At 40.2% G+C, this 15395-nt stretch overlaps 1 protein-coding gene across 2 annotated transcripts; it reads right to left on the bottom strand.

Annotated features, from left to right (window-relative positions):
* Positions 1 to 1372: 1372 nt before the first annotated feature.
* On the bottom strand, positions 1373 to 12789 carry sh3bgrl2 (SH3 domain binding glutamate-rich protein like 2). Of its 2 annotated transcripts, none has more exons than XM_030787004.1 (4): positions 12737 to 12789; positions 6974 to 7159; positions 3932 to 4012; positions 1373 to 2866 (listed from the first exon to the last, which is right to left on the bottom strand). In XM_030787004.1, the coding sequence occupies exons 1-4, from the start codon at positions 12737 to 12739 to the stop codon at positions 2852 to 2854; spliced, it is 285 nt and encodes a 94-aa protein (XP_030642864.1). In that variant the 5' UTR covers positions 12740 to 12789; the 3' UTR covers positions 1373 to 2851. The 2 variants fall into 2 exon arrangements, with proteins under 2 accessions (XP_030642864.1, XP_030642862.1); XM_030787002.1 differs by lacking the exon at positions 12737 to 12789 and adding an exon at positions 12544 to 12724.
* Positions 12790 to 15395: the final 2606 nt, after the last annotated feature.

Raw genomic sequence — 15395 nt, 5'->3', positions numbered from 1 at the left:
GTGGAATCTCGTAGTGCGGCATGACATCATTGTTTTATTTTTTTCAGAATGAATAAAGAGAGCTTTATCTTGACAAAACAGAGTCAGTTCATGATATGATGTTTTTAAAACCTCTTTCCAATTATTCAGCTTACCAGCTGTTTCCATCAAATTTGAAATGGGAAGTCACATGCAGGGAGGGCTTGGGTGTTACTGACGCTCCATTATTCTGTCTCGCAAAAGTAAATGTCAACGTTTATGTATATTCATTGAGGATATGAATATATTAACTCAGAGAAGTCTCCCAATGTTTATGGCATCAAATAACTGACTCTATTAGTGTAAACCACTTATATATAAACAAGTGATTTTTTATGTTTGTTTTATTGCTGAACTCTCTTTAAAGATATGGCATAGAGTCAAAGGCTGTGAACACTGCTATTTTCAAAATCTATACCTTTATAGGAGAGTTGAATTTTTATGAATGTTATTCTTCCTGAACCCTCCTCCTAGGAGAGCGCATCTTGTAAACAGACAAACAGGCACCCTGCCAAATGCCCTAAGCTTTTAATGGACATCATTCCAGCATTTGATCCTCTATTTAACTCCCTCCCTCTGTACAGTCTCTGTCCAGTGCAGGCTGGGTATGTATGATCTTTCACATCGATAGACATGCTCAGCGTCCAATAAGGAGAGTCAGTTATTTCTCTCTGAAAACACTTGCTGTAACACCCAGTTCATGAGGAAATAATCTGTATTTATGTAACATACTGAGATATTTTCACACCCATCGTTACCTCTAATATGTTATTCTCATCGCTGTAGTGTTTCGAAGAAATCAAATCACACATTTTAGTAAGACTGCCGTCGGTTTCCGTGAAATAGTCTTCAGTTTCTCCTGTGCTTCTGTGCCTCAGCACTTACACTACATTCTGTTTTTTAGAAGAATGTGGCAGGTTGTTCAGACAGGTCTCCTCCCACTTTCAAACACACAGAGACTAGCCAGGTTGGACAGTACATTCTGCCAATTAAACGCTGGCATAGCAGGTATGTTTATTAAACATGACATCACCCTCACTGTATGAGCAATCTGCTAAAACCGGTATTTCAATGACAGTATTATCTCCGCTGCTAAAAGTATACAAAATATTATCCAGTGAAAGCTATTTGTGGAAAACAAAGCACACATATAATTTACTGCAAAACATTTATTTTTGATAATACATTTAATGTGAAAATAGTAATTATTTAGTATTATTTCATCAGTGATCACAATAAAGAAAGGAATGATTCAGTTTTACAGTGTAACTGTGTGTGTGTGTGTGTGTGTGTGTGGTTGTGAGACAGAAATAGAGAAGAGAGAGAGAGAGGAGGAAAAAGAGCAGAGAAAGAAAAGAGAGAGTGTGTGTGTGTGTGTGAGGGAGAGAGAGAGAGAGAGACATGGGAATACAATTGTGTGTGGTGAAAAAGGTCTGTGTGTCCATCATGTGTAAATAGCAATGCAGTGCTTATCCATCCAGAATAATTTAATAAGAGAGAGAGAGAGAGTGGGAGTGGAGGGGGTACTGAGAGAACTACGTGCGCATATATGAGAGAGACAGAGAGAGAGGATAAAAGAGAAAAGAGAAAGAGAGAGAGTACCGTCATAAAGAGTCATCTGACATGTATGAGCTGGTCAAGCAAAATACCATACCTGATTTTATACGTGACAGCTGAAGTCCTTTGGTGCTTGTGTGCGTTTAGGTCACTGAAAACATTCCACATTACAAACTCACTTCATCTGTTGTACAGGACTACATGATAAGTACACTGCTACATAATCATAAGCTACATCTTCTGTCAAATATGCACTGACAGTCTGACAGCTGGGATAGCACAGTGAGTTACATGCTAATTTACACCCCAGATAAAGGATAGTGAGAGCTGCTATGGACTCTGTGTGCGTGTGTGTGTTTATGTGTGTGTAAGAGAGAGAGAGAGAGCGAGCATTTCTTCGAAAGGCCCTAAGACACAGAGGACAAATCTGAGGGGCAGTGGATAAGTGTTGATCCTTTTTTCTCCTCTAAAGAAAGGCATTCCGACCTGAGCTTCGCAATTCACTGAATACAGAAATCTCAATGAGAAATACAATAGAGAAGCCATGGCTATTTCCTTACATGCTTACACACATGCGTGTACACCTGCACATACATACATGTACGCACAAACACAGACGTGCGCTCACAAGCATACTAACACACTCACACACAGACACACACACACACCAATAAACAGATACATGCAGACATATATGCCCAGACAGACACCTATGTCAGTGACCTGCCTAAAGACCTTGCTTTAGAGCATAGTTGATCATCAATATGTTAATACAAAGACATACATACATATGTCCACAATTAAAAAAAAAAAGACATCAAAACTTGGGTGGATGTTTAACATTCATTCCATACACAGATACACTAACACTACTATCACATTTGTGTTTTCACACTTACTCTGCTCTCTCTAAAGTCAACCCCTCACTACGCACACGCTACTCCAAGGGTGGGGGTGTCCTGCTACAGTTTACTGCCTTTGAAACCTCTTTAGTCTTTACAAAACAAACAAAATAAAAATAGAAACATGTCCACGGGCCAAAAGGAAATCTCCTTCACCAGTGCTGTGTGTTAGGGTTACAGTAAGGTGGTCGGCTTTTTGGGGGGTGGGGGCGGGGGGTCTTTGAGTTGAGCATGGCCGTGGGCTCCTCAGTGTTTGGCAAAAAACATGGGCAACAGCATCGGCATCCTGTGCTCAGGAAAAAGAAGGTGATGCAAAAAGAAGTGTCACAGTGTCTCTAGGAATGTTCTGGAACGCAGGAATATCCATTCAATGTCTATGATTCACAATCCTGCAGGAAACAAAAATAAGCTTTAGACTCAAATTGGAATGCTATAAAATTAAAAACAGAGCTCACAGAAGTTTACATTAATCGCCTGATCTGTTTTTCAGACCACTTCTCTCTGATTCATACTTCTACTGTCTTTCCTGTCCATGTTGGTCCCAAATTTAACCACAGAACAATCTTAGGGGGAGGACAGTCTCCAGAGGCTAAATAAGATCCTCTAAATCAAATCCCATCCCATCTGAAATGGCAGATGCTGTTGTGTTTCAAATGCCATATGATTTCCTGTTGACATTTCCACAGCGACAAACTAAAAATCAGATTAACTCTGAAAAAGGCTGGCCGAGGGACACTCATTATGGGAAATGTAGTTCTTTGTATTAGTGACAGTCATATAAGAATGTTGTTCACTGAGAATTTGAATTAGAATACTACACAAAAGTCTCTTTAACACGCCGATCAGGGAGACTAGCATATTTGATGAGTTTAATGAAAAAAAAAATTGTTACGGTAACTGATGCAATTTTGAATTTATAGATTGTAACAGACTTGCAATGCAGCGGTGACATGATTGATAACCTTACTCAGACTTTTCAGCCAAAAAATGTAGGTCTCTTTTTTGTTGTTAAATTGCTGAGCAAGCGATAAGCAGCAAAGGGAAATAAATGAACTGTTGAAATAGGTTTTTTCGAGAGTGAGTGAATTAAAGATCAGATGGGTGGACAGAGATTGGTAGTGTGAGAAGTGTAAAGGGAGACATCTGGTAGGCTCACGGAAAGAAACATAATCATTTCACCCTGACTTCATGCTGAACATATGAAGGTGTGTGTGTGTGTGTGTTTTCATTGTGTGTGGGTGTGTGTGTGTATGTGAAACGGAGAGCGTGCATGTGCACAAGAGAGAAAGGCAGAGTGAGAAAGAGTGCAATAGGGAGTCTCTGTGTGGGAGGAAGACAGTAAGAGAGAGAGGAGAGAGAAATTGTGTGTGTGCATGTGTGTGTGTGTTTGTGTGTGTATGTGAGAGAGAGAGAGACAGATAAAGAGAGAGAGAGAGAGGAGGGGGGTGAGATACCTTCACTGGAGGATGAGGGCTGAGACGTAGAAATGAAAACACAGTGTTGTTCTCTTTAGATTGGAAGAAATCTTCATAATCCTAATGTTAGAAGACACAGAATCAGATTATCACTAAGGGGCTTATTCACAAAGGGCCAAAGTGAACATGCACTGAATCACAGATCTCTTTGGAAATACACATAATTTCAGATGTACACAATATTATCATTTCTGTTCATTTTCTTCAAAATGGACTGAGTTAGCTCTCTGACATAAAAGCTTATTGTGTGCTCTGAGGCCATTGCAGGTAATGCTCAGAATTGAGCCACCTCTTCTTTGCATGTGATTGGTCAGTCACACAGAGGCGTGGCCAAACACGTGTTTCGCCATTCCAGTTGGCTGAAATCTTGAAGGGCTGGACAAAAAAAATAATCAGGATTATTCTGAGATTATGGCGAGTGACCGCATGGCGAAATCCGGCTAATGCTGCCATTGGCTATTCAGATTCACGAAGGAGCAAACACACACACACACACACATATATGCATTACTATGTCGGGGACAAGTTTTGACAGGAATCAAAGTGCACTGTTCTGGCCACTGTAGATCACCTGTAGTTCACTAATGGCCCAATGGCCACACCGTTTTTATCTTTTTTTTTTCTTCTTTACATGTCTGCCATATTTGGTGTCACATCTCTGAGGGTTAGCATCCAAACAAAGCAAAAGAATTTACAAACTAGAAACTATTAAAAAAAAGTGTCTCAGCTACCAAGATTATTTTAGAGGAGATTGGAGATCAGACCCAGCCTACCACACAAGAATCCTCAGACACACGAGCCAAGGCTCCAATCACACACACACATTCAGACTCACATCATACAACACTCTTTCACGCAGGCTGACAGTTTAAGGCCAAAACCACCGGATATTTCTGTTATCCTGCACTTTTAAACCTGTGTTTACGAGAAAAAGATCTTAATATCTTATCAAGATCAGCAGTTCTTTTGAGGCTTTTTTATAGCGTGCTAATGATTGTGAAAGTTTTTCTTAAACAGATGTGCTCTATCCTACGCATCCGTTGTACTTCTGTTTCCTTTGGACAATTTTTGAAGCCGCTCTAAGTTTTCTCTTTGGAAAGTCTCTCTCTCTCGCACACGCACACACACACACACATATTCTGATGGGGTGTGTCTAATTGCTCTGACAGTACCGCACACAAAATGATGAGCTAGGCTTCTAGAAGTTTCCAGCCATAGCCTAACAACTAGGCCCCTGAAAACCGCTCTACTCACAATGAGTGACAACTCAGAGAGGACACCCTCATGCCTGCTCATAACTGTCTAGTTCACAAGAAAGGTGAAACTTTCAACTGGCACACGATTGGCTTTCAGTTTTTGGTTAAATCAAAGCATGGTAGTCCCTATATTCATGCATGACTGGTTTAATTCCACAATGGGAGTCCCATACTTATGTATGATTAACTAGACGTCCATCCAGTGTACTGATTTCCTCACAATCTTAAAGACCGCACGCCCAAAGGCACACCTTTTCCATGAAACCCTTACCTCCACTGCCATAAACTGACCCCACCCCCCTACACTTGGCTGCTACCTACTGACTGATGTTCCAATGTGCCATATTTCATGGCACTTCCTTATAAATAGCCCGCCATAAATCTGTGTTGATGCTTATTGTGCACACTTACTTTCATGATGTAGATTTCCTTGTCTTTATGACTGGTACTACTTACTAGCACTTATTTTTGAGATATTTGATGATAAAGGTACACAGCAGCTTGTGCTATTGACCCACCTGTAGTCCTTTCTCTTATTTTCCATCAACATTTCTTGCATTTGTATCAGGTCTACTACTGAATTCAGCAGTGGTATGCAGCAGACCGCTCCTTAATGGCCACATGCCTGGTTTGTATTCTGCCTGTCTTGGAAGTCGCTTTGCATAAAAGCATTTGCTAAATGAATAAATGTAAATGCAAACTGGGGAGTAGAAAGTTCTCTCCTACATTTGACTGGATACACTTCTAAACATCCCTCTGTTTCAGCCAATCAGCACATAACTGGCTGCCACACTGACACTTAAGCTATGTGCACTGGTCACTTACATTGATCTTTAGTCACATGTATTGATCTGAATAAAAACTCTCTCCATAAATATGTTATATACCGCTACAGAATACATTTTAGGCATTTTTTTGCATTGGTGGTTTTTTAGTGGTAGCACACTAATGGAAATCAACCCAAAACCCTATCCTATCCCCTTTGGCATTTTCTACAAGAAACCTTTTCAGTGAAACTGCTTTGGGCAGTCAGGGGACATTTAGAATATATCACCCTCCATATGAGTCTGAGCAGGACATTAAATGCATACTGAATTAAGGACAGTATTTTAAATGCATACTGAATTTAGATCAGTATATTAAATGCAAAATTAAGAACAGTACATTAAATGCAAACTGAATTAAGAACAGTATATTAAATGCATACTGAATTAAGAACAGTACATTAAATGAATACCGAATTAAGAACAGTACATTAAATGAATACCGAATCAGGGACAGTATATTAAATGCATACTGAATTAAGAGCAGCTGACAGAGATTTAGAGACATGGGAGATCTGGAGAAAGAATGTTATTATGTGACAAGATCAATATTTATGTCTGAAATTTGATATATTCTTTTAGGTTTGATGTTCTGTAGGCTGATGGAGGTGACACAAAGTTGGTTATTGATTGCCCTCTGATCAGACATACATGTTTAATTTGATCTGTGGCATATAGAGGGAGCCTGTCCCTTGGTTCCATATCATTTGTGCTGATAAGTCCTTAATGATCATTCACTGACTACCTGGACGAGGAACTGTCTGGTTTCTGATCAGAATGTACTGATCAGTATTGTGACATATACAAATTAGTCTCTTAGTCTCTTTTAGACTCTGATCCATTGGATTCTAATCAAAGTATAGTGATTGCCGTTTTATTACATTTTATTAATGAATCTTGTTTAAAGTGAGCTGATGTAAGCACTGACTGGAACTGCTCACCCCACAGTACTGCTCTCCATTAAAGATCTGTGGAGGGAGTGGGTTGCCCTTCTGTGGGTATTTCTCTTCTGGAATGTGCCGGTACATCCAGAGTCTCTCTTCCTCCAGCATGGTGATATCCACCTCTTCAAAACTGATCCTGTTAGCCTCTAAGAAACCCACGATGGCCTGCTGACGCTTCTTCACCTGTCAAACCAAAAGGAAGACAACTACAGTTTAGACAGTATATATATACACATATATGTATAAGTGTGAGAGAGACAGAGAAAGAGAGAGAGAGAGTGAGTGAGAGAGAGAGAGAGTGAGAGAGAGGAACAGAGAGACAGAGTAAGAGAGTGTGTATGAGTCAATCAGAAAAGAATTCTAATAGTACATTTTCCAGAAAATTCCAGCAGTACATTTTCCATTTTCTCAGCAGAGGTTAAGGTAACCCAAACATATTAACAAACTTAAAATGATCAAACTTACAAACTTCACGATTAACTGAATAGCTGACCAACCAATTAGCTGGCTGAATAATCTGAATGATCATTCACCTATTAATGTTGGGCTAATTCAAGGCTCCTGTGCAGTAATCCATTGCATTTTTTCATTTAAATTTTTAATTGACCTCTGAGCTGTGGAAACAGTCATTTCACATGCGTCCTCATATACTTATTACAAACACCCAAAAGCACGTAGAAAACACACAAGAACAGCTTTAAGATTTGAACTGTTGATAAAATGGCCAGCCAACATAGCTGAGATGCAACATCTGTGTGACTACATTAAAACAAGCAATAATTGTTCTGACTGCACAGAAACTACTGAGCTGTATCCTCAACTAATGTTCATATTTTGTGCTGCAGATATGGAAAAACACTGTGGTTATGCTTGTGACATTACAAGTCAAAGTGGTATACAAAGTGAGGCTAGTGAACTAACTTCACCTTCAATTCCGTTTTCAATGTCACAAAGCTATCTCACTTTTTTAACTTCTAATCTTCTACCACACATGTTAAATTGAACCTGGCTTCTCCAAACGCAGTCAAGCCTCTGTTCTTAACTGATCAAAATTCTAGGAAACCTGGCATCGCCTTTTCTTGAAAATCCTAAAGTTGCCTAACAAAGTACATGAAAAGCATTATGTGGAAAACAGGTGACTACTACACAGTCCGCATACATACAAGCCTTCAAAAGAACAAGAGTCTGATGAAGAAGATCATAAAAAAGAAAACTTTAGAACTTTTCAAAGTAGAAAGAACCACATTGCCTGTGTGGAGTCAGGTTGGAGGTTGCTTTAGATAGAAGCTTCTGCTAAATGAATAAATGTAAATGTACGTCGTTTATATGTTTCAATACTGCATAATGCTCTTACTAAATTGGAAGTGTCTATTGTATAATTATTTTCTTCTTATTTTTTAAATTATTTTTATTATATTATTCTTTTCTTCCAGTTACGTTTGGGGAAATAAAGATGGATCTTTGTGGCACGTAAATATTTATGGACAAAGAAAATACATTATGTGGTGTGTTACTCAGGCCTAGTTCCTCAGTGTGGTGTTATCAGTGAGTGAGGAACTCCTTTGACTCCCTGCTCTCATGTGTTTTCTCACTGCTGTATTCTGCGTCATCCAGAGCGTGTGGGCACAACCAAACTTCAACTTTATATCTGAAATGATTAGAGGAATATTTACAAAAATAATGAGGTCTATGAGAGCAATAAAGTTGCTTAAATAAAAAAATATATATGAGAGATAAAACACCATGGCTAGTCATTAGATTTCTTTCTAGATATCATATTCTGCCAAAAGAACCTTCGTATGGTTTTCATATGTGATTCCAAATGCATTCATTTTAGACAAATGTTGAGGTCTTGTCAATATCATGGTTGTAATTTTTCACACTTACATTCTCTGTTGTTTGTTTCAACACTGTTTGGCCTCTACGACAACACTGGATTTAGCAATTTGTCTTAACAATTGTTTTGAATCTCTCAAAACTCTGTATAATAATCGTATAATAATCTCGCTACAGGGTAGCTTCAGCGCATCACCCTTGTTTTCTCCATATCTTGTGTTTTATGTGCCTGTCATGTGCACATGTACCTAGCTGGACTGAGAAAGCCTGAGTTAAGTTAACCTGGAGTTAACCTCTGTCATGACATTGATCAAGCCTCGACAGGAATGTTTGTTTTATTGAAGCCAGCTAAGTCAAGGAAACTCAGACTAAGTTGAACTTGCTTCCTGATAAAAAGAAGGTTTAGAAATAGATAAAGAGAGACAGAAATAAAGATAATGGTGGTGTTTGAGAACAGTGTGTCTCTCCCAGCTCTCAGGCAGCAGAGAGAGAGATTGTATGGTTGCTATGAAGCAGGCGTGGGTAGTTATTATTGATTGCCAGACAGGATCTTAATTGGAAGAAAATGGGCAGGATGCAACTGAGACTGCTTTCGAATGTGTACACACACACACACACACACACACACACACACACACACACATTAATCTCTCCACAGAAAATGCTCTGTATGGGTCATGATGAACTTATCCAGTGGATATGATCAACAGCATGCAACCCAAACAACATCAACACCTCCTAAATACGGTCCTAGTGATATATGTGTGTGTGTGTGAGTGTGTTTGTGTGTATGTGTGTGTGGGTAGCTGACTGTCTCTGAGTATCGTCTCTCTGTACAAAAGGTCAAATACGTTATCCACTCCCAGTATTGATCAATTTGATCAGTAGTATATAAGACAGTAATCTTACACTACTCCTCATTCTGTCTCTCACACAGACACACACACACACTCCTAAAATCACAGGTGGGCTCCTGACCACTGTGGCCTGATGGATGTGTGTGTGTGTGTGTGTGTGTATGTGTGAGTGTGTGTATGATAGTAGTGAGAATACAAAGACACAGACAGTATCTTTACAAATGAAAATTCAGTTGGATGGGAAAAGCTCCCTTGACTCCCTCCTTCCTCTCTCTCTCTCTTTCTCCCTCCCTCTCAGAGTGCTGACAATGCAATCTGTGTGTTGCTGGGCACGACACACAGAGCTGTTCATCTGTAACACACACACACACACACTTACTTAAATTCACTTGACAAAACAAATATGTCCTGCCAACAGATGGACTCATACTGATGAGGGAGTGATAACCTCTCTAGTCCTCAAACCTTCTCTCCGACAGTGGATATCTGGAGGCCTGTTTGTATGATCAGACATAGATGTAATAGCTTTACTGCTTTTTAAAGCTTGACTGTGCAGTAATGATGAAAAATGGAGTCCGGTAGGACAACAGCTTCTGTTTTTATGGTGTAACAATAATAGCACAATGCTCTTATTGTTCCATGTGTTGGAACCCAAAGACTAAGGGAATAAAACCAAGTCAAGGTCTTTTCATATAGAACCCATTAAAACACACACACACACACACAGCACTGTCTGTCCTCTAAATCAGTGTTTCCAAGTCCTGCTCTTGAGGATCCACGGCTGTGCATTGTCTAAGTCTGTCTGTGCTCCAACTCCTCTGATTCAGCTAGTGATGTAGCCGGTAAGTTGAATCAATCATGTCAGAGCAGCGAGAGTCATGCAACATGCAGAGTTTTGAGTCCCTCGGAATGGGATTTGGAAATTACCGGCCAATGAAAATGAACCGATCCACGAGGCTCCGGTTTCAGCGGACCTGTCGTTAAAACCTCCTATCCAATCATCAGTCTGAGACCCGTACAGTATTTGAAACACAAAGCTGAATGAGAGGTGATGGATGCTTTAAAGGCTGTTTGTCCACAAACAATAGTAACTACTCTGTACTCATGAATGATTTGACATATAAGAGTGGACATATGACTTGTCAAGGCCAGAATGTGTGTGTGTGTGTGTGTGTGTGTTGGAGGTGAAGGAGTGCATAAAGGTTAGTCGGGGTAAGATTTAAATAATCCCATTTTCCTGGAGCATCTCACGGTGTCCAGTTTGTGTATGGCTAACAAGGTACATGGATTGCTACCAGAAGTGTTAAGGGTGAGAGAAAGTGACTGTGTGTGTTTGTGTGTGTGTGTGTGTGTGTGTGTAAGAGAGATTAGTGAAGCTCATAATTTTGTCCAGTGAGGTATGAGTAATTCTCACCTCCTCTCATATGATTGTAATCTCCTTTATAATCACTGCACTGCTCCTCTCTAACACAACTCTCTCTCTTCTCTCTCACATCTCTTACACACACACACACACACACACAGATTCACATTCACAAAGATGTGTACAAACAACCCCCACACATTGGTCTAAATTATATACACAGAAACACAAAGACACACACACAGGCTTATAATGACCAGCCCACATACACAGATGTCTCTTTTATTGGGATTAAATATCAAGGGAGGGAGAGAGAGAGAGAGAGAGAGAGAGAGAGAGAGAGAGAGAGAGAGAGAGAGAGAGAGAGAGAGAGAGAGAGAGAGAGATCTGTCAGTTTTGATTACTCCAATTTAATCGTCGTGTAGTTCATCAAAAAGAGGGGGGGGGGGGGGTGTTTAAAAATAACCTTTTGTAAGTGTGGAATTGGTTATAATATGGAGATGACGGAGCCCAGTATATAACCTGTTTCCACGTTTCTATCTGGGACTGTAATGACTAGAACGAAACCCTAAAGCTCTCCATCAGGAAAAGCTCCAAAAGCTCAAAACAGCCTCTGAGCCGCTCTCCCTTAGCACATAAACACACACATGCCCAGGGAAAAAATCCAAACGGCACGTAGTAATAATTAACCTTGTCATAAAAAAAAACCTTCAAAGCCGTCTCAGTCATACCAAGTGGCCCTGCCATTCATTCAGAGAAGTCGTCGGATCAATGAGAATGGACTCAATCAATTACAAGACTGAAACACGATCTGAGTAATGTCATTGCCGCAAACTCATTCGGTCCTATTTTTCATGCACGCTGCTATGTGAATCGACATAAAGAAAAACACTTAAGCTGTCCTGGTTTCGCTGAAGTGGTTTGTGTATCGACTGTTCGCACAGTAAACATGGACTTCGCCCAATTTTAACTCTTTAAAGGTTAGTTATAGACCCGCAATGTTGGCAGCCTCTCATGAATCTCAACCTGAAGCCTAACCACCTCTGTGGTCGAAACTCATAGATTAGACTTGGAACGCATGGCGCCATAAATCGTACTAGATAAAACCTGAGTTTATATACCCTAGATTACGAAACAAAATATAGTTCAGTTGAGTGTTTTAGCTGCGTACTACTGAAGCGTCTAAAAATGCAATTAAGACCTATTAAGGCAATTGGTGAATTTGCATTTAGAGATTCTTGGGAACACACACGCTCGCACACACACACACACACACACACACACTAAGGCTACATAAGACTACCAACTGATGTAGCGACTCAGTGGTCATTAAACATGAGAAGCTATTAGATGAGGCACAAGACAGGTTAGGCTATGCTTTACCACAATCTTCGCAACTGTCTACGCGCTCAGTCGTGCCTTAATTTCTGCCTGACGTTGCTGTCACCGCTCACTGATGTTAAAGCAACTTCAAAAAGTGCGTCTACAAATTGGCAAATTTCCGAACTCACCGCGATAGATCCAGACGATGAGGCGATGTACACCCTGATTACCATCCTAATGGCACTCCACCGACTGCTTCAGACCACTAAGAAAACTATTTTCGCCAGACAGTCTGCTTATATCCCGTGTAACTACGACGTCCCTGCGTGCCGAAGAAGCAGTTTTTGATAATGAGAGAAGGCGCGTCCTCAGTATTTATACCATAATAACGGGTAGGCTCCATCTGCGTGTTTACTCCCCCAACTGGTGCTCAACGGAGTGACACCGACGATACCGAGATCTGGTCGAAGCTGAACATGAAATTGAACGGACAGGTTGCGGTGCATTCTGGGATATGTAGTTTATCGTTGACTTAAAATCTTGGACTCTGAAGAATGTAAGGTAGGACCATGGTTAAGACTGGAGGAGCATTCTTGCTAAGCAATTAAAACCACCCACATCTAAACTACAGAGTAAGAGTCAATTCAAAACTGGATTGAATATGGACGATTAATTGTATCACAAATCCTGGAATTTGTATTGTAGTTGGAATTGAAAATAGCCACAAGACTGCAAAATTGTACCTGCACTGGAAATACAGGAAATAGAATCCAGTTTCGATAAAATTCCTTAACTTCCACAGCTAGGAGACGTGTTGTCTGAAATTGTGCAATATCGAGGCTAAATGTTGTTCCATCTAAGATTGTTTCGTAAAATGCAAATTAAATGCTTTTAAATCCATATGGTAAATTTGACTTCACATTTTAATATGGTAACCGCAAAATCAGATTTAACTTGCTTCTAACTGCACAGTTACGTCAGATTAATCATACCTTGAGGACATCAGGGTAGCAGACATAACAACACTATGTAATGTCCGGTAATGACAAGTTTTCAAGTTTCAAGTTTACTTTGAGCCCAATATCACTAAAGTCTCAAAGGGCTCTACATGCCCACAACAAACAGTTCAGGACGGCACCTACTGACTGAATCCTCATAGCGGGCAAGAAAAAAATGTCCCAGATGTAACAGGGAGAAAAATGAAAGAAATCTTGAGAAGGAAAACAGAGAGAGACCCTTCCTGGCCAGACAGGTGTGCAATAGGTGCCGACCCAGTGGGGAATTACAATTAATACAATCCTAATGCAAAAGAAAACACACTAGCAGACAAAACAAAGACCACAAAAGCAGGCCGAGGGGATGGCGATGAGGAGGAGGCTGACAAGGAGGAATGAAGAGGACGGAAGGGAGCGGGGCACACCTGGGAGGAAGACAGTCACACTCACACAAGTCATTCATACTCAAGCATATGAGACACACACAAACACACACAAAGATGAGGGGTGGGAGGAGAACATTAGTGGGGTATCAGGACTTAATAAAACAGATAAATAATGCAGTGCATAGATGCATTAATTATGATTAGATATGACAGACAGAGGAGAACGGGTTAGTTAAAGAGAACAACACGCTCGATTGACCAGACCAATATCTTAGTATAAATTCTTATAGATAAATAATCTTTTTATAATTTGAATATATAATTTGCTTCGTTGTAACTGGCTAGGGACACGTGTTTAACTTTTTTCATTGCTGATACAGTTCAGTCGAGGTTGTAGTGTGTTTGTATTTTTAGCGCAACAAGTGGTCTCAGAGGTTGCCATGGCAAGGCGTCACTATGACAGCGGCCGAGGGCAGGCGTGGATTCGGAGCATTATTCGATCGTCTTCTTTCGGTTATCCCAAAAGAGCCACTCCGCCTTGACCACTATAGGGCGTCCTCTAATTAGAGAACAGATCATGTAATTAAGAGTATAAGAAAACTGTTATTTACAGTGCTGGATGAAACATAGCTCTATCCAGTTACTTTAATCGTATACTCAAGTGGCTGCTGTAATAACTGTAGCTAGGGTAGCTTTGCTAACTGGCTAATCAACACCGTTATTTTCCTCCCGTTCAGGGAAACACCGAACATGAAAACCTAAGAAGAAACCGGAAAGGTTTGTTAATACAAACAGATTATTCTGTAATAGTAGGAACCACCAGCATCGGCTATGGGAGTGTTATAGTTTAGTCGATGAGTAGTTCTATGTCCGATTAGTGTAATGCTAAGTTAACTTGCTTAACAAAGCCTCTTAGCTAACCAACACATTTAAACGTTAATGCTATATTTAGTTATCTGACAACGATAGGTTTGTTTAGGATATTGGGTAAGTGATGTTTTCCGGTATGTGTTGTTCTGTATAATCTGTAATGTTAGTTGACAGAAGTCGCCTGGATATCATGGGGATATGTAAGGTTACTGACAGGATTGAGTGGTAGCTTTTTGTCACCACCTGTGGGTTTTAAGCCTGTTTAACTGTTTTAGACGGACCCACCGTTTGCTGAGAGACGAGTCTGTCTTGTTATATTAGCTTATCATTTCCCATTCGAATTGATACACCTTTTAGGCAGGTACATCAAACCAATCTTACCTCTTGTCTCATATCTGGACACTCTTCAGTTCTAGTCTCCACCATTTTAAAAGGAATGCGTGATTGAATATCTTTATAAATCGACGAGTTGTCTTGCGCTGGATTTGGAGCTGACAAGAACAGACGATTTCATGACAGTGCACGCACTTTGCCGCTAAACTTTAAACGTCTTATGGAGCCAGTTGCTGCGCTTTGTCTCATCCTCATAATTTACACATATACTGATCACAGTCTAGCATTCATGCTTAGAAAAGATCACTTGGGCAGTCAGGATGTTTCAGAAGTTTTTTTAGTGATGACATCCATCAGCGGTAACCTTCCCGTGGCAACGACTTGGTCTTTTGTCTATAGCGTAGTAGGCTGCATAATCCCCCACAGTAAATGAACTAAACAGCTTTAAACATTGAA

This window comes from Chanos chanos, chromosome 10 (genome assembly GCF_902362185.1).
Source record: "Chanos chanos chromosome 10, fChaCha1.1, whole genome shotgun sequence".
NCBI classification, from domain to species: domain Eukaryota; kingdom Metazoa; phylum Chordata; class Actinopteri; order Gonorynchiformes; family Chanidae; genus Chanos; species Chanos chanos.
Note: the sequence above shows the minus strand (reverse complement) of the source record. Positions and strands in the feature narration are given on the sequence as shown.